At 52.4% G+C, this 18508-nt stretch overlaps 1 protein-coding gene across 7 annotated transcripts in view; it reads right to left on the reverse strand.

Moving 5' to 3' along the window:
• NBEAL2 (neurobeachin like 2) overlaps window positions 1-18508 on the reverse strand; it is a 189235-nt gene that overhangs the window by 55420 nt on the left and 115307 nt on the right. For 5 of the 7 annotated variants that reach the window (XM_030549816.1, XM_030549814.1, XM_030549817.1 and 2 more), the window contains exons 8-12: window positions 17211-17517; window positions 16385-16491; window positions 8754-8837; window positions 3086-3169; window positions 353-451 (exon numbers count right to left, since the gene is read on the reverse strand). In XM_030549816.1, coding sequence (XP_030405676.1) covers window positions 353-451; window positions 3086-3169; window positions 8754-8837; window positions 16385-16491; window positions 17211-17517 — 681 coding nt within the window. The remainder of the gene's footprint in view (window positions 1-352; window positions 452-3085; window positions 3170-8753; window positions 8838-16384; window positions 16492-17210; window positions 17518-18508) is intronic. The other 2 variants (XM_030549820.1, XM_030549818.1) reach the window with 1 other exon arrangement.

Consider the following 18508-nt stretch of genomic DNA (forward strand, 5'->3'; position numbering starts at 1 on the left):
GGAGAACAGCTGCATTTTATTACTGCACTGGTCTGCCCATAAGAAAGCAGATGGGCTGTAAAACCCATGCGTCGCCCCCACTGCCCAGCAGTCCTGCTTCAGCAATAGCCTTGGGTAAGTCACCAGCAATGGGGATTGAACTTAGGCATTCTGTCTCTAAAACTATCAGCCTCTACGGGCTGAGGCAAAGGGCCGGGCTGAGGCAGTACCAGATTCAAGCTTCCAGCCATGGCCTGGCCAAACAGCAGTGTCGTAGCACCCCCAGCCCTGCCAATCCCGTTTAGGGAATGGGACGCTTGGGACCGGGCATTGCAAAGCCATGAGCCGCCCTGCGGCAGAGCTCCGCACTTACCATGTTCAGGAGCTCCTCAAGCAGACGGGCGGAGGGTTGGCTCTGGCACCTGAGAACTTCGTACAAGTGGGAGTAGCCGATCCTTTCTTTGAACACCTCCTGGAAGCAAGACATGTATCCACGATAAGCACACGCCATGGCTCCATACACCCAAGCACAGGGCAGGGGTGACGGACAGGGCATGGAACTGGAACCCACTCGAAATGGTATTTTTACTTGAACTGGAACCAAATTAAAACCATAAGTTTGTCCTATCTAGAACCTGAACTGAAAAAAAATTGGGGTTATCAGTTAAAATAAAGGGGCTGCATTTTTTTACGATCGATTTATAAAAAAAAAAGAAAAGAAAAAAAAAAGAAGATTGATCTTATTGTCATTATTAACCAACAGGCCTGTGCCAACTCCCAGAAAGGCCTTGCCCCTCTATAATGAGATGAAAATGTGAGAAGTAGACGACCAGCCCACAAGAGTAGAGGAGGAGAGGAGAAGCCTGGGGAGCTGCCTGCACATGACACGTTGCTATGTAAAAGGCCTGCTCTCGGGTCCCCTCATGCCTCCTCCCACCTGCCCCAGCACCTGGGGCAGCTCCTCCCTCCAGTCACCCCACTTGAGGCAGGGCCCAGGCTCCAAACTCAGATTTATTCCTTCACTGCAGAAGTCCAAGATGAAAGAGCAAGTATCAGCAGAGGCTGTTTTAGTTTCCCCAAAATAATCCTGTTGATTTGACAATGCAAAAAAACCACCAGGAAAACTCACGTAAAGTTAAAAAAAATAAATGGTCAAAAAAAAAATCAAAAGATTTTCACTTAAGTTTCAAATGTTTCGCTTTTTTCAAATGTTCAAATCAAATTCCAGTCAGAGTGGAAGTACCAGTTCAAACTGGTCACCGTTATTTTTTGGTGGCACACTGAATACAACCAAACCTGAACTGAGCCAAACCGAACCCAGGTCTGACTCCGTGGTAATGGAACTAGAACAAGAGTTAAAAAACAGCCGCCTGGTACGATTTGTTCAAAACCACTCAGGAAGGGTACGTCTCCACGGCACACTCATGGTGGCATGGAGCACACATATAGCCGTGTTGAGGAGTGTGCAGCCTAAACAGCATGACTTAGGCAAGTAGGGTACAGACCCACCAGAACTGTAGGTATCCTACATGGTTCTCTATGCACTCAAACGGTGCCTCCCCCATTTACACTTTTTTCCTTTTTTCTTTTTTTAAAGCAGTGTAGTGTCCTGCTGCCGGAGCCTTTCCCCATTGCCTGTCCCCACCAGAGCCTTTCACTGCCCCATGTAGCTACACACTGCAGCATGCACACAGCCTGCTTTTCACTGCAGTATGTAGCTGTATGGACCCTACACGCTGCCACCAGTGTAGACAAGGCCTAGGAGACCACTGAATCGTGTGGTGATTCTTCACTGAGCTCTCAAGTCCGATCCTAGGGTCTCATCCTACAGATGCTTCTTACCAGGTGCGGTGCTGCTGAAGCACCATTCGGTCCAAACTCCCAGAAACATGGACAGAACTGAACTCCCAGAGAGCAGACTACAGACGCAGAAGCCCGCCGGGAAAATGGCTACAGAGCCGAGACAACACGGAATGCTGGGATTATCAAAGATGACCAGAAATCTACTAATAGCTCAGTTTTATTCAACACAACAAGCAGCTAATGGAGACAACAGTCAAAACGAAAAAAACCTCTGACAAGATCCACTCAACTGGTGACTAGACAGGACACAGGGCTGGAAGGGACCTCTTCAGGCATCAAGTCTATCCCCCTACCTCACAGGCATCCCCATCAAAAATGTATCCAGCATCCTCGTCAAACTAGTTTGGTTGTTCGCCCTTGCTTCTCCTATTGGGAGGCTGCTCCAGGACCTCCCTATTCTGATGGCTACAAACCATCTTCTCATTCCCAGTCTATATTTATTCCTGGCCAGTTTATCCCCATTCATTCTGTTCTTTAGTTCATACAGCTCTTCTCCATCCCAGAGTACTGAAATCACTCGAGGCAAGCAGCCAGAACCAACGGCAAGGCCGTGAAAGTTCAAGACACAGCAGATGTTTTCGTTCCCGGACTCAACTTCCACGGCAGAGTGGTTTGGTTGGTTTCAATTACCCCCTGACCCTTCCACATTTGTCTTGCCACCCTCATTGGGCAGAGTACCTGACTTTGCCCAGATTCTCAGTAACGGCAAGGTGAATATCCACAGACTAGGACACTGCCCTTCAACCTACACGACATGGACTAGCACGGCCTATCCTACAGGACAAAATGAAACCCAGCCACACTTCACGGTTGGAGCTCTCCTTTGGACCTCATCTCCCCCAGTATACTCCATTGGTCACAGTCCTAGACCCTGCAGATGCCCTTTGGAAGTAGACTAGGTTTAGATTCCAGTGTGTTCTCCCTCATGACTGTTACTGTTAATAAAACTTAGCTCTTCTCATTCACCAATCTCAAAAGGGCTTGACAAAGGAGGTCAGTGTCATTATGCCCAATTTACAGATGGGAAAAACTGAGGCATAGACAAGGGAATTGGCTTGGTCAAGATCACCCAACAGGCCAGTGACAAAGCCAGGATCCGAACTCAGGTCTCTCAAGTCTTAGTCCAGTATGCGCTATCCAATTGGCAACACTACCTCCCCTTCCACCTACACGTTTCATCCCACTCCCCCACCCTTACAACCGAGCAGAACCCCAAAGGGGGGTCAGCCTTCTCGCTTCTTACCTTGGCCGACGGCGAATTTCTCATGATGGAGGTGAGCACACTGATGGCATGAACTGTGATAGCGTCGGAACTGCTGTCGAACACCTAAAGACAGGGGAGAAAGCGAGTGACGATCATGTGGCGACCCTGGCCTATTAAAATCCACTGGGCTGGCAGGCCGATACGCCCGTTTTCACAGCTTCTCCCACGGCCATACCGCAACACGAGTCAAGCCCTGAACTACAAGGTCACACCGGGGGCTTCTGAGCAGAGAAGAGCTTCAAGTCGGGTCAGGTCAAGTCAGCAGCCGCAGGGCTGATAAGCACACTCATGTACCGGTGCGAGATCCGAGCGCAGACCCTCTAAGCGCTGACGGCCTGAGCAGCCGCAGTTCTCACAGGAGCTGCGGTTACTCGGCACCTCAGAGAAATCAGAACGCGAACCAGTCAGTCACTGGCCAACAGGGAGCGGCCAGGATTCTTCTTTCTTTACATCATGTCAGTGATGGGGAGAAACTATGAGTTCACTCAGCCTCATCTCTGAGCAAACCTGCCTGGCCACAGGCAGTTGGGACAATCCTAGTTCTGCAGATGCCAAACCTTTCGCCCCTACTTACCCAGAGCCACCAAAGGAGCTAGGGACTACAGGACGCCTAGGATTAGATAGGAGAGAGATCCATACAGTTCCACAGCTGTACCTGACCTACGGAAAGGAAGGGTCTCTTATCCACCATCCCTCCCTGAACCCCAGGGACAAGATTCTCTTTGGCAGGCAGGATTTACGGGGAGCATGCTAGTTATTTGAGATAACGCCTCCCCCCAAAACTTTGGGAGAATCCACACTCCAGTTGTAGGGCTCAGATCCACCTGTTTAATATTAAAACTCTGCAGGTCACCTCGAGGGACCACCCGGCAACACTCTCCTTGTAAGCAGACACCTGGCGGTTACAGGAGACGACTACAAGGTAGCGGGGTTGTTCCGTGCCCCCTGCCTTCATCTGCTGCTTTACCTTGCAAAGAAATTCAGTCCAACCGGGCCTTGCCCCTCAGGGCAGATCCATTCTCCCTGGGGTTGTTAAAGGCCCCTAGGGGTATAGGATGATGGAGGATTGTTACCCAGTAGGGGAGGGGAAGCAAGAGGGAATGGAACTGTCTTTAATGCAGCCTCTGTTGTGATCCTGAGACCCCTTTGGGGGCTGGAGAGATTCCGGGGGCTATTCCCAGGCTGGGTCCTTTCCCCTACAGGGATGGCTAAAGAGTGAAGTGCGGTCTGAGAAAGACGCACAGAATCCCCAAGAGGAAACATCCGGTGGGCAGAAGGAGCAGGGCCGTTCCAGACAGAGCGCAGGACATCCCTCGATGATGCCCAGCAGAGCCAGAGGGAGGGACGGCAGGAACAGGGGTAGATGGAGGTGCACGAAGCTGCTGCCTCCAGGAGCACAGATAGTTCCTGTCATCGGCCACCACCGCTCGGGAAGAGGACGAGCCAGACATCGGCGATTTCCTGCACCCGCTGCCATTAGCGGGGCTTTGACGTCAGTGGGGGCAGGATCCCTGCCCCTGGCCAGCTGAGGAAGGGGAGTGGTTCTTTGTGGAAAACGCCACCACCGTTCGCAGGTCAGCCCCGGAAGGGACGTTTGTGCACCGGGAGCCGAGGCCTAGGACTGCTGGAGCCTCTGGGGCGTTTGAGAAGGGAGCTGTCGGAGCCACAAAGCTCCATGTGGGAGCGAGGGGCAAAACGGGCAAGCGCCACCTCCATGTCCTGGGCTCGGCTTTCCCTTTTCTCCACGCCCTGAGACCCCGCCCCCACCCTTCCTGTGGAAAACAGCCAGCCCCCAGCGAACGTTGAGACATGCTCCCCGGCTTTCAGCCTCCTGGCCCAATGCTCCATTGTGTCGCCATGTTTATCTAGGCTTTAAGACCCCAGCTCAACCTGGAAGAGTGTGCGGGAGAGGGGAGATCCTCTATTAATTTTCCCTTCTGGCCAAAAGTGACAGGATATTTCTGGTAAGAAAGAGGGAGACTGGGCCCATTCCAGGAGTCTAATCTTTTGGACTGGCAGCTTTTTCTGTCCCTGCAATAGCAGGGCCACTCGAGATGCATCTCCCAGTGACCTGTAAAATAAAGAGGTGCAGCCAAGTAGCAGAGCTTACGGCTCCCATCTCAGAGCCGGAAGGGACCCCCCTCCTCTGAGATGCAATGGCAAGGGGAGTCGTCATGCCTTGCATGCAAACCGAGGTTGGGTTGCCGAAGCGTCACTGCCAAACAGTGCAGGAAGCAGTACCGTCGGGCCACCAAGCCGCGGCAGCTGGAGGCAGCTCTGTTCAAGGGCACGCAGGGCTTGGAGGGAAGGAGCTGGCAGAGGAAAGGCGGCTGGTGATGGGAAGGGTCTGAAGCAAAGACAAGATCCTACCCAAAACAGGAGACGCTGATCGAGTGAATCAGTGAGGGGTTCCCCCGGCCTGTTCATCCAACCTGGGTCATTACCCCACAGGCCACCCTCTTCAGGGTCTCAAACACTTTCGCTCAGCTCACGCCCAAGGAGGGTTCTGCAGACCTCGAGCGGCCCAGAGGACCAGTGGCATAAACAGATCAAGAGGTCACCAGGCTAGCTGGTTAGGGCTTGTGCCCATCCCGTCCCTGAAGCATGCGAAGGTGGAGGAGAAAGAGGGTTAGCCTGAGAGAACGCCTTTTCTGTTGAGCTGTACAAGCTCAGCAAGGGTTTCTCTGCACACACACACACACACACACACACACACACACACACACACACACACCTCTCTCCCCGTCCCCCAGAGCCCCCAGCCCACTCCTCGGGAAAGCCACGAAACCCGCTCCCAAGATGCGCATGCATGTTGCAAACACGGGAGAGGTATAAAGCCAACCGACAAGCTTTCCTGCAGCTGCCAGCAAGGAGTCTGGAGGGAGGGAAGGAGAGGGAACATTTTATGGCTCCCTTGGTTTTCTGTAATTAAATTGTATTGTGAGCCACCAGCTGTTAATACTTCTCAGCTGTTCCATCTGGCCAGGCCCGCCTTCCTTTGTTAGGAGATTATCTTTGCTCCCTTCCTCGGGAGGGACAGTCTAAGTGGCTTCTCCAGGAAGTTGCTGCTCAATTTCAAAGGCAGCTGAGCTGTGCCAGAAGAGCCTGTTGTCCAGGCACAGCCCCCGGCTTCTGAAAACCTCTTTCTGTTCCCTAGTTACCAAGCTGATACGGAAGGGGGAAATGGGAATGCAGGTCAAAGCCTCCCAACCGGAGGGGAGGCTCCATCTACTACTAAAAAAAATCCATTTCAAATCTCGCCAGGCTGGGAATTCAGGAACAAGGTCAGGGTGTGTGTGTGGTGTGCGTGTGTGTGTGGAGATGCCGTTTATAAGCACAGGATGCAGGAGAATTACTCCTGGCTGTTCATACAACAGGGCCCTTAGAACTAGAAGGGGACAGAGACACCACCGCCATCACTCAATAGCCCACTGGGGGGGGCGGGGGCTACCCAAAACGCTTAGGGGCAACTGGAGTTAACTGCCAGCGCTACACTGATTTCAATGGAGAGACACCTGTTCACACCAGCTGAGGCTCTGGCGCGTGCTCTGGATTGTTTCTCCTGAACAGCGGTGCCCCAAGCCTCCGGGTTTCAAGGGAGGAAGGACAGAGCTCACTACAGGTCTGCCTGGTGTCAACCAACAACAGGGCATTTTTCAATGCCCAATATTAATGTCATGCCCTTTCCTCTCCAGCGCATGCCTGCTCAGTTGCCCTATCATACTTAAGGGGTTTTTTGGGGGGCGGGGGGCAGCAATGGAAGGATTTTAGATGATGTCCAGTTTGACATAAGATTTGGAAAGGGCTTATTCAATGCAAAGGTGGACTATACGGGCCCGATCCTGGGTCAGCGCCTCTCACGGCAGCACCGCACGCCCGTCCACTCCCACGGAAATCGTTGGCATTCGAGGCTGCTTGGCACCTTACAGGACTGGGCCCAGCCCTCCTGACAACACTGCTTGGAAATCTACTCCCAGCAGGGCCCTGGGGTTCCTGGCTAATGGCGTAGGATGGAACCAACCGGTGGCTCTGTTTATAACAGTGCGCTGGGCCAGTCTCCCGGCCAGTAACCTGATGGGTTTTGGTTACTTCCGATATTCCCTTTCTAAGCCTGCCTTCCTGCTCCCTGGTTGCCACGTACCTGGAAGGCTGAGAAGCAAGTAACAGCAAGCTAGTGCCGGGCGGCTCTCTTGGATCCCGGACGGATTCAGAGCGACGGACGTGAGACTAGCGCGACACGTGCGCGCGCGCACACACACACACACACGATTGGTGCAGGCTCATTCCCAAAGTGCCATCACCTTGCACAAACCAGGGATGTCAGCGCCAGGGACATCCAAATGGAACGGTGGATTTCCCCCGTCCCCGCCCATATTTTAGCCTCTGAATCCATCCTCTGTCTTAAAGAGAGACAGCAGAAGAGAGCAGGGTAAGGACCTGCTCCAACATGATGCCCTTGAAATCGCCCGCTGCTTCCCTTTCCCAGGCTCTGGGGCACCCCAGCTCCTGTCCTAGGATATTATACCCAGGAAAGCTGCCAAAAGCGGGTTCAAAGAGCCTCGAAAAGCCAGGTGAGGTGGCTGGGTTATTTTTCATCTAGTCACAGAGTACTGGAGACCTGCCTTGGGCACAAGATTATGGCAGGGGCCAGTCGTGCTCTGCCGCCAGAGCTTAAAACCCACCCCGGCTCCCAAGGCAGGCACCGAAGGGCCGGCAGGATGGGAAGGGGGCAGGATGGCCTGGCGGGGAAGGCACTGGACTGGGACCCAGGAGATGTGGTCAGATTGGCAGTGACGCTGGGGAAGGATGGAGTGCAGGGCACCCACTGGGTTTCTCTGGGTACCTCCCCCTTTGCAGGGGCATCGGGCACTAGTACACTTTGGTCCCTGATAGTCTGTGCTTGGGGCCCATCATAGTCGAGTCTCCTGCAGGCTGTGACCCTTCGGTCTCAGCTCAGTTTCGGCTGGGCATGCTAATGGGAGTGGCCTGTGTCATACGAGAGGCCAGAGCAGATGATCGGAGGAGGGAGGACGCCCTTCTGGCCTTGAACTTTGTGATTCTGACTCTAGGACTCCATGCAGCACTCTGCCTCAGTTTCCCCATCTGTAAAAGTGGGAGGAGAATACCTGCCTGTCTCTCGCTCCTAGGGCTGTTGGGAGGCACTATGAGTGGAGTGCATCTATAACTGTCAGCTCTGCTCAGAGATCCAGTCCCTGCCTGTGTGACTTTGCAGGGGCAGATGAAGGGTGAGGTTGTGTGGTTTAGACAGGGGCCTGCCAGGAACCCATCTCACTCCACTGCCAGCCCCTGGGGCTTTGCCTCAGTTTCCCCATCAGGGCCAAGCCCTTGGGGACAGAAAGCACCAAGCAAGGATAAAATCTCACCCTCCATTCAGGATGCGCAACCCCTATCCAAGCCAACAGGAGCCGGGCCGACTCAGGTCTTATTTCCTTCCCCTTCTCTAGCTGGACGGTGCAGGGTGAACTTGCCTGACTGGGCACAGAGCCACGGGCAAAAGCGTGGCGTCCCCCCACCCCGGGCTTCATGGTGCTGCTGACATCACCTGGTTTGTTGCAGCAGAAAATAAATTAACGAAAGCAGCCACAGCCTGAGCATTGCCCTGGCCACCACCAGTGACGTGCAATACCTTCTGGACATCGCTCTCGGTCAGTAAGCGTGCGGCGAGCTCACTCCCCGTCTCGTCCGCTTTACGCGCCCCGCTCACGTAGAGCTGTCGAAAAGGTGGTCAGAAAAGCTTACGTCAGCCACAGGGAAAGACAGAGAGAGGGTTAAACACACGACGGACGGGCGCACCTAGGTGCCTAGGAGGAACCAGCTGGGCTTCAAACTGCGCTGCATCATCGCTGGGACACCGCTCCAACCTGGATGATGCCCCCCCCCCCCAAGAGCCAGAGGGTGCAGGAATCTGAGACAGGGTCCAGGGGAGAGATACTGGCCCCCATAGGCCCTGGATCAGGTTCTAAACTCTGGCCTGCAGCCTGCCTCTGACATATGGTTTATGAAGTCTTGCCTCTGCTGCCTCAGATCAGCTGGCATTTCTCCTGTGCACTAACTTTAAATGGTAAGGTAGAGCATGGCGGGGTGCGGTCGGGGGGCGAAAACAAGGCAGATCCTGAAATCTTAATGCTGTAAGCGGATTGTAAAACAGCCTGGTAGCAATTGCTCCTGGGACTCAGCAATGGAGCTTCCCCTCCAGGTCACTGACCCGAAGGTCACCCGGGGAAGCAGCGACCGAGGAACCCCCACCATTTAGTGGCATCTATGAAGTGAGTTTGGGGGGAACTTCAATCCAGCTCCTGTTGAGCTGCCACACATAGCACAGAGACCACCACTAGCAGCTTTGCCATCAGTCTCTACGGAGCGGGCCAGAGACAAGGAACACGGACAGGGCAGTATGTGCATGGGGAAGGCTGCATTCTTCCAGCCTTGGCTGCGGGGATAATACAAGGCTCCCCAATTTAGGGCTTCAGTCTGGCCCCATCGACCAGCCTGAGTCAATTTGCTTTCAAGAACAGGATTGTCACTGTCTTCTCTGGCTCTTCTCAGGATGGCAAGACGGGGCAGAAACTAGCGAGGAGCAGAGGAATCGGAATTCCTTGTAAAAAGAAAGTCTCAAGCACACTTGCTCTGTGTCAGGTTCCAGGGCTCGGTCTCTGTTCTAGCTTTTAGGGGCGCGGAGGAAGGAAAGCTGGTCTCATCTGGGGAGCGAAGATCAGGACACAGGAAAAACAGGCCCTTCTCTGAACTATCAGCAGCCAGGTCACACCAGCACAGTGCTGGAGCCATGCCACTGCCATCAGGGGTGTTACTCTCGGCGTGACAACGTAACTGAGCTCCAGATCCATCACCGCATGCCTAGAGAGGGGCTGATCTCTGAAACCATCTCAGGGCAGAGTCACTTAGCAGTGTTGTGAACATGCTTATGGGCAGCTGGCCAAGCAGCTTCAACATACATTATTCCATGGCTAACGTGAGGCCAGACCCAGGTGATGCCGGCTACGCGAACGAAATACTGACTCTTCAGGACTGGGCCTCCGTACAATGCAAGATCGGAAAGCATCACATGGCTATGTGCACAGATGATTTCCAGTTACCCTGCAGAGTAGACCTTAGGTGCAGGCTCCCTCTGCTACCAGCCATTGCTCCCCTAATCTCAGAGTAGCTGTCACTCCCTCCCTGCATTGTGGGGCTTTCTGGAAGGGCATCACTTGGAGGTTTGTCTTAACTCACTGCCAATGTATTAAAATACCATCAGGCATGGTGCTGAGTCACCTATGCAGCCTGTCTTTCCCACAACCCCCTGGGATCTCAATTCATGCTGATAACACCCTGGAAAGATGGGGAATTGCTGGCCTCTACAATCAGCTAAGTCCCAAGATGGGGTCTGGAGGACCAGCAGGCACAGCCTTTGCACAGACGGCATCATTTCACAAATACAAACGGCAATGGCCAATACAGCCCTAGGCAGATGATGGAAAGGGAGACATGCAGACTGCCTGGGAGAGCCAGACGTCCATATCTGCCTCCCACCTCCGAGGCCATGTCCTAGGATGCTGGAGAACCAAGGCCAGGTCCCTCCCCTGGGGAGACCTTTACATGGTCTAATGGATCTCCCCATTAGGAGACTTGCCCCACACTTCCATTTGAGATTTACCTTTGCTCTAGGGCTGTCAAGTGATTAAAAAAATTAATTGCGATTAATCGTGCTGTTAAACAATAGAATACCATTTATTTAAAACCTTTTTGGATGTTTGCTACATTTTCAAATATATTATTTTCAATTACAACACAGAATACAAAGTGTACAGTGCTCACTTTGCATTTATTTTTTATTACAAATATTTGCACTGTAAAAAACAAAAAAAAAGTATTTTTCAATTCACCTCATACAAGTACTGTAGTGCCATCTCTTTACCACGAAACTTGAACTTACAAATGTAGAATTACATTAAAAAATGGATTAAAAATAAAACAATATAAAACTTTAGAGCCTACAAGTTCATTCAGTTCTTCTCGGTCAGCCAATCGCTCAAACAAGGCTGGTTACAACTTGCAGGAAATAATGCTGCCTGCTTCTTGTTTACAATGTCACTGAAAGTGAGAACAGGTGTTCGCATGGCACTGTTGTAAGCTGTCATTGCAAGCTATTTACAGGCCAGATGCGCTCCAGATTCATATGTCCCTTTCATGCTTCAACCACCATTCCAGAGGACATGTCCATGCTGATGGTGGGTTCTGTTTGACAACAATCCAAAGCAGTGCGGACCGAGGCATGTTCACTTTCATCATCTGAGTCATATGGCACCAGCAGAAGGTTGACTTTCTTTTTTGGCAGTTTGGGTTCCGTAATTTCAGCATCAGAGTGTTGCTCTTTTAAGACTTCTGAAAGCAATCTCCACACCTCATCCCTCTCAGATATTGGAAGGCACTTCAGATTCTTAAACTTTGGGTGGAGTGCTGCAGCTATTTTTAGAAGTCTCACAGCCGTACCTTCTTTGCATTTTGTCAAATCTGCTGTGAAAGTGTTCTTAAAACAAACATGTGCTGGGTCATCATCCGAGACTGCTACAACATGAAATATATACAGAATGCGAGTAAAACAGAGCAGGAGACATACAATTCTCCCTCCAAAGGGTACAGTCAGAAATTGAATTGACCCATTTTTTTTTTAAATGAGCATCATCAGCATGAAAGTATGTCCTCTGGAATGGTGGCCAAAGCATGAACAGGCAAACAAATGTTTAGCATATCTGGCATGCAAATACCTTGCAATGCCAGCTACAAAAGTACCCGTTCTCACTCTCAGGTGATGTAAATAAGAAGCACGTAGTAGCATCTGTCAATATAAACAAACCTGTTTGTCTTAGCGACTGGCAGAATAAGCAGTAGGACTGCGTGGACTTGTAGGCTCTAAAGTTTTACACTGTTTTATTTTTGAGCAGAGTTCTGTATCCAAAAAAATAAATAAATCTGCATTTGTAAGTTACACTTTCACAGTAAAGAGATTGCACTACAGTACTTGTACAAGGTGAACTGAAAAATACTATTTCTTCTATCATTTTTACAGTGCATATATTGTAATAAAAATAATATAAAGTGAGCACTGTGTATTCTGTGTTGTAATTGAAATCAATATTGAAAATGTAGAAAGACACCCAGAAATATTTAATAAATTTCAATTGGTATTCTACTGTTATAAGTGCGATTAATCGCGATTCATTTTTTTGAGTGAATCGTGTGAGTTAACTGCGATTAACAGCCCTACTTTACTCAGTTCCATCCCGTTACATCCAGTTATCCCATCCTACTGCAGAGTCACAGCAGATCTCCTGAAAGCCTCATAATAACAGAACCCTACTAATTCTCCAGTTGTCCATAGCATCCTCCCAGAAAGACAGGGTGGACAAGACCTGAATTTCTAATGGAACAAAACCAAGCAGGAATAAACCTCAAGGCCTCTCTGCTCTCCAGAGAGAAGAAGTTCAAAGAGGGCAGAGACATTTCAAATGCCCTGTCCGAGGCCCCGGCTGAGCCCTTCCTACTATACTCGGGTCAGGGCTAACGCTCACTGCCAGAAAGCAGCTGTACCAGGGTTTTGTTCTGCTGCCGAGAGCAGCCCCAGCATTTGCTTTCCCGTCAGGCTCTGAGATAACGGGCTACGTGTCTGGTTACGCTGTGTTTCTGGTCCCTTTCTGATGCACGAAGGGCAAAGCCAGCAGGAGAAAGAAGATGCATCACTGTTTGTAGCAAGGCAGCAAAGGAAACGTCCGCCTGCAGGGCCAACGGCAGATCAATGCAGAGGCACTGGGTTCTGGGGCTGGCATGCTGAGCAGGCAGCAGTGAGTTACTGGGAAGGGAAGATCGGGGAACCCCGGAGAGCAGGATGGGAGGACGAATCACTAGGGGATCTGCAGAAGGAAGCTCAAAGCGAGACAATTACAGGAGGCTGCTCAGCACAAATGGGGACTTGGGTCACCTGCTAGGGCACCCATGTAATGGTCCTGAAAGCAATCTGGAGTCAAAGTGATGCAGCCAGTCTGAGAGTTTCTGCATCGAGCTGGGGGCAGATGGGATCAGAGAGGAAGGACAAGGATTTGTGGACCAACACCTCATATTGCCAACACTGCTTTCCTCCCTTGACCACAGGAGTCACTACGAGCAGCACAGAGCCCTGGAGAGTAGCCTGTTCCTTGCATTTAAAAAGCCCACGATAGAAGTTGCCTGCTGGAAGTTTCCCTCCCCAGCTCCCCCGTCTCCCGTCAGCAGCCTGCGTCGGACATGGATTAGCCAGCAGCTCCTCAGTCAGCGACAGTTCTGCCAAGGACAGGACCGGAGCTGCAATTTCCCTGGCAACAGCAGCAGCTGGAGATGGCATCAGATGACGGAGAGAGGTGGAAAATCTTGTTAACTTCCCCGATGATTGATCCCGCGGGCCTGGGAGAGCAAGGAGCAGCAGGGAGCAGAGCTCAATCTAATTGCACTTGATTCTTTGAAAGAGTCTGGTCGGGAGCGCCGAGACACAACCTGCATGGGGCTGCTCGTCCTTCGGAGAATCCTTCTAGCTGGCCGCGTTCACCTCCACTGCATAGCAACGGCCCACAGCGCCCTGCTGGGACACAGGACCCCGGCAGATGCTCCGAGCATGCCCAAGACAAGCTGGCAGCTGCTGCAGACACATGAGCCTGTGCCAAAGACTTTGTGTAACATGTGCACTATTCCAGTTGTGCTGGGGCGAAGGGACACCTAGAGGGCACATATGAGAGAGGCGGGACCCGATCACAGCACCGGGAGTCAGGACGTCCTGAGTTCGGATCCCGGTTCTATTTGCAGACTGTCTCCGTGACCTCTGACAAGTCACTCCCCCTCTCTGCCTCATCCCGCCCCCCACCAAGACCCCCAGAGCAGGCTTATGCCACCACCTATCCCCCAGCCAAGGGCTGATTACTGTGCATGAAGCCCATTGCAAACCATACAGCACCAAGCACCCTCTTCAATAAGGTGAATGGCTCCGGACCTGCCAAACAATCAGGGCCCCCCTGTGCTAATCTGTTAGCTCTCCACCACCGGTTCCTGCGGCTGGAAAGGTGGTGAGAGCACTCCGACGGCAGCCCAGATTTTAACAATGGAAGAAGAGTTGGTTTAGGGAATGTTGCAGCCAGGGATAGCTCAGTGGTTTGAGCATTGGCCTGCTAAACCCAGGGTTGAGAGTTCAATCCTTGAGGGCCACTTAGGGATCTGGGGCAAAAATCAGTACTTGGTCCTGCTAGTGAAGGCAGGGGGCTGGACTCGATGAGCTTTCAGGGTCCCTTCCAGTTCCATGAGATAGGTATATCTCCAATTAAAAATAATAAAAATAAATAAAATAAAAAAGAAAACTCAGACAGCCTGCCTGCCTCCCCTCCCCAGTTCCAAGCCACGTCCACCCGCACATCTTCGCCTGTTATGAGGCCCCCTCGAATTTGCCACGGAAAAAGCTTCAGGTGCAGCTTCTTTGTAGCTCTAGGAATCTAGCTGGTAACATGGCCAATTTCAGCCTCTCCTAGGGAAGACACCCTCTCTTCAGCTACAAGCATTTGCAACAGCACCCACTGGTGGTCACTGAGATTCAGAGCTTGCCCGAGTGGCACCTTATTGGTTGAAGCTGCTGAATGAAGAGCCCCCCTGGATTGCCTGTTTTGAAAAGAGGGGGCTGAGAGGGGCTCTCAGTGCCAAACATGGGCAGGGGGCAGCTGGGGGGACACACACGTGTGAACAGTGCGTGTTCTGAGCCACCAGTCCGGTCAATGCCATAAATGGGAAAATTCCAGCCAACCTGCACCTGGTTTGTTTAAACCGAAGTTAAAAATAACACACAGGAGAGAGGCAGAGCAAGATTCCAGCAGGGTCCAGCTTTCGGTTTGTTATGAATGAATGTAAATCTTCCTTCTGTGTACAAGTGAGATTTAAGGGGTTTTCCGGCAGAACACACACACACTGTACCAAAGCCAGGCCGGGCTTGGAAACTGTTCTCTCCGGACTTGGAAACTGCAGCAAGATGGATGAACGGATGTAGATCTCCTGTGTGGAAGGAAGCACTGTACACCGCACAAACTGACAGGCCACAAAGACCCACTGCACAAAATGAAGAGCAAAGATGAAGTTGGGTTTTTCTTCTTCAAATTAACAGTCAGATGAATAAAAAGCGGCTCCCAGATAAAGGCAGGTGAATCAACTGCAGGCATCTGGGCTGGAACTCCGAGTGCCGATTATAAACGGGAGTGCGGTAGCTCCCTACCCTCGCCCTTCACATTTCCAGGGCAAGCCCGCTCAGCAAGTTAGTTAACAGACCTTTCCCAATTGTCAGCCCTGCAAATGCAGCCTGGGGATCAAAAACCTAGCTGGGCTCTTTCCACCTCTTCCATTAGTAACAAGTAATAAAGACCCTGAAATTAACACACAAGGCCAAACAGGATCAGCTTTCACGTGCCATGACGTGCGGCCACTTCTAGGGTGTGCTGGTTAACACCACAGAGGAACACTATGCAACAGCTTAGGACAGGGGATGAAGGATGCTGAGTGCAAGTGAAAATAGTCGGGGAGTTTAGGGCCCTGCAGGAATTTGGCCAGGGCAGCAGGATTAACAGTCCCACTGCTGAGAAAAGTGGACTGGAATCTTTAATGTGCATTGGTGGTCAGGACGTTAGTGTAAGATGCACAATACTTGCACCACAATAGTGAGGACCCTTGTGTGTTGTGGTAGCCTCTCAGGACACTAAGTGCTGCACACGCCTAGGAAAACAGGCTCTGCCCCAAACAGCATGCAAGCCGAATGACAAACCACACATCTAGAGCGAAGCTGAGGCTACAACATATGTGCAGCGTGGGTCCGGGTGGATGTAGCACAGCAATTACGGACTCCTCTCGGAGGGGGCACACAACTCAGAACAACAGCCTCTCAGCTTCCTCGTTGTTAGCTGGGTGATCTGTTGTACTGCAGCATGACAGGCCCCAGTCTTTGGGATGCGTGTGCGAGGTGTGTGAGACTCAAGAGACCGTTAACGACGTCTGAGGGATGACAGCAACCCAAAGTCAACAGCTCAAGTTCCCGCAGAGTGCCTGGCTCATTCAGTTACTTCTACCTGCCCAGTATTAGAACAAGTCTCCTTGCTGAGACCAGCCCTGAAGCTGAAGGACCCGATTCAGGCTTTTCCAAGCAGGAGGAAACTCGGAGAGGTCCCTCCCACGCTGCCTGCGACCCCAGAGAGATGGGGAGCATACCTTGCTGTTCTGGATCAGCCGGATGATGTGTTCGAAGCAGTTGTTGCTCAGGAACATGGCTTGCAGGACTGGCCGGTCACCACAATTCAGCATTTCCGGAATTGCATCTGAAGATGAGAAGAAAGTCATCTGAGAGGCGAGCAGTGTCTGAGCCTCGCTCCATGGCAGAGTTGTGGGGAGAGGAGCAGAAATAAGGCCCAAGGGCCATGCAAGTGACACCCGGGAGGCTGGGACTGCCAATAGCTGGGTTAGCAGGCCGCACGTGACCCACCCCCAGAGCTCCTGGGGGGACAAAACGGAATTTGAGAAGCGGCAGGTACCCAATTTCTAGCAGGGTACGGAGATTGTCTTCCCCTTCCAGAGAGGCGCTCAATGGAGAGAGGCAGCCACTCAAAGAGGATGCCCATTTCACGGCAGATGAACGGCTAGGCCTTGATGATGTCAGGTGGGGTCGCCTTGGTCAGCACCAGGGGCACACAAGCTGGTGCTGGGCCCAGCGCAACAGCAGGTGAAAAGGAGGCGACACATGGTTGAGCCCTGCTTAGGCCGGGCTAGCCAGGGTGGTTAAAACCGGGCAGATAGCCATGCCTGGTCTTCACCAGCACTCCCAGCAGCGGCCGAGCCACTCTGCCCTGGGATGCAGAGCAGCCTGCATTGCCCTGCTAGGGACCACAGGACTAACCCCAGGGACGGCCTCATCTCATTCCACTACCCCAGCAGCTCCATTCGTGGTGCACCGTCAGGGAACCATACCCATCATCCCAGAGCCCTGTCCCCCCCCCGTACCCCGTGAACTCCAGGCCCAGCTCCTCCCAGAGCGACCTACCCAGCATGTTCACTCTGAGAGCGATCATGCCCTCCTCCCAGCGAGCGGCTGGCGAGCCTTCCAGAGAGGCCATGGGCTGGTCTGAGTTGAGGACCTTGAAGTAGCTGTCCAAGATGGTCCTGATCTCCACCTTGCGCTGGCCCGGGTTGCTGGCGTGCAGGATGTGAATCATTCCCACTAGGGTCTTCAAGGTCAGCTGCAGCAGTTTGGGGTCCTTGGTGTCTCCGTTCCGTGGGGAGCACCACCGCCTGAGCACCAGCATTAGGACCTCAACGGAGGCCGGCGTGATCACCTGCAGGGCGTTTTGCTGTTGAAACAAAGCAGCCCCATTAGCTGGCTCCCCAGGAAACCAAGCCCAGATTCTCAGACCCAGGGCGGGAATTGCGCCAGCGCGCTGGGCATTGTGCAGAAACACACGTACACTACGCTCAGCGTGCGGTACGGTTCACGCAAAGGGGCTGGGAATCTGGGCTTAAGCAGGCGTCAGAAACTCCCCCTCTGCCAGCACAATCTAGCTTCCCACAAGAGCATCTAACACCCAAGGCTTGGGTCTGTCCTGCAAATGCTGCCTAGTACAGGGCAGTAACGCAGTCAGGCTAAAAAAGCCGTGGGATCACATTGTTCGACTGGCTGCAGCTTATGGGGAGGAAAGCAGAGGGAGGATGGGGAAGAAAAGGAGCGAAGAGCAGGACGATAGGAAGAAGGAAAGAAGGTACCGGCAATATCTGAAGTTCACCTTCTGTGAATCTGTCTCAGACAGTCTGTGCCCCACAATCCCTACCTCCCCCATCTTGTATTCCTAAAGCACCAGGAGCTGCCATAGGCTCCTCCCAGGACCCAAATCCAAGCAGTGCTCTTATCTCTTCCTGCATCCCCTCCCACCAGTAATAAAGATGTGGCGGATGGGACGAGAGACTCCAGCTCCCCGCTCCAGATCCATGGGGTCTCGCAGGGCAAAGTGAGGCCAGACACCGGGAACGCTTCTGGTCAGCCCTACTCTCAGCAGAGGCAGGATTCTGAATGCCTGAGAGGGGCAAGTGTGTTGACATGACATATTGCATTTTTCATCCCTGGATCACACAGTAGGATCGGTATCATTATCCCCATTTTATGGGCAGGGAAACTGAGGCACAGGGAGAGAACGTGATGGGCCCAAGGTCACACAGCAGGTACGGGGCAGGGCTGGGAACACAAACCAGGTCTCCTGATTCCCAGTCTAGTGCCACTGAGCCATGCTGCCTCCAGGTGGCTAAGTATCGATGTGTCAGACTCCCAGGGCCTGAGCCCCCGCTCCTGTG

Source organism: Gopherus evgoodei, chromosome 2 (assembly GCF_007399415.2).
Source record: "Gopherus evgoodei ecotype Sinaloan lineage chromosome 2, rGopEvg1_v1.p, whole genome shotgun sequence".
Taxonomy (NCBI): Eukaryota; Metazoa; Chordata; order Testudines; family Testudinidae; genus Gopherus; species Gopherus evgoodei.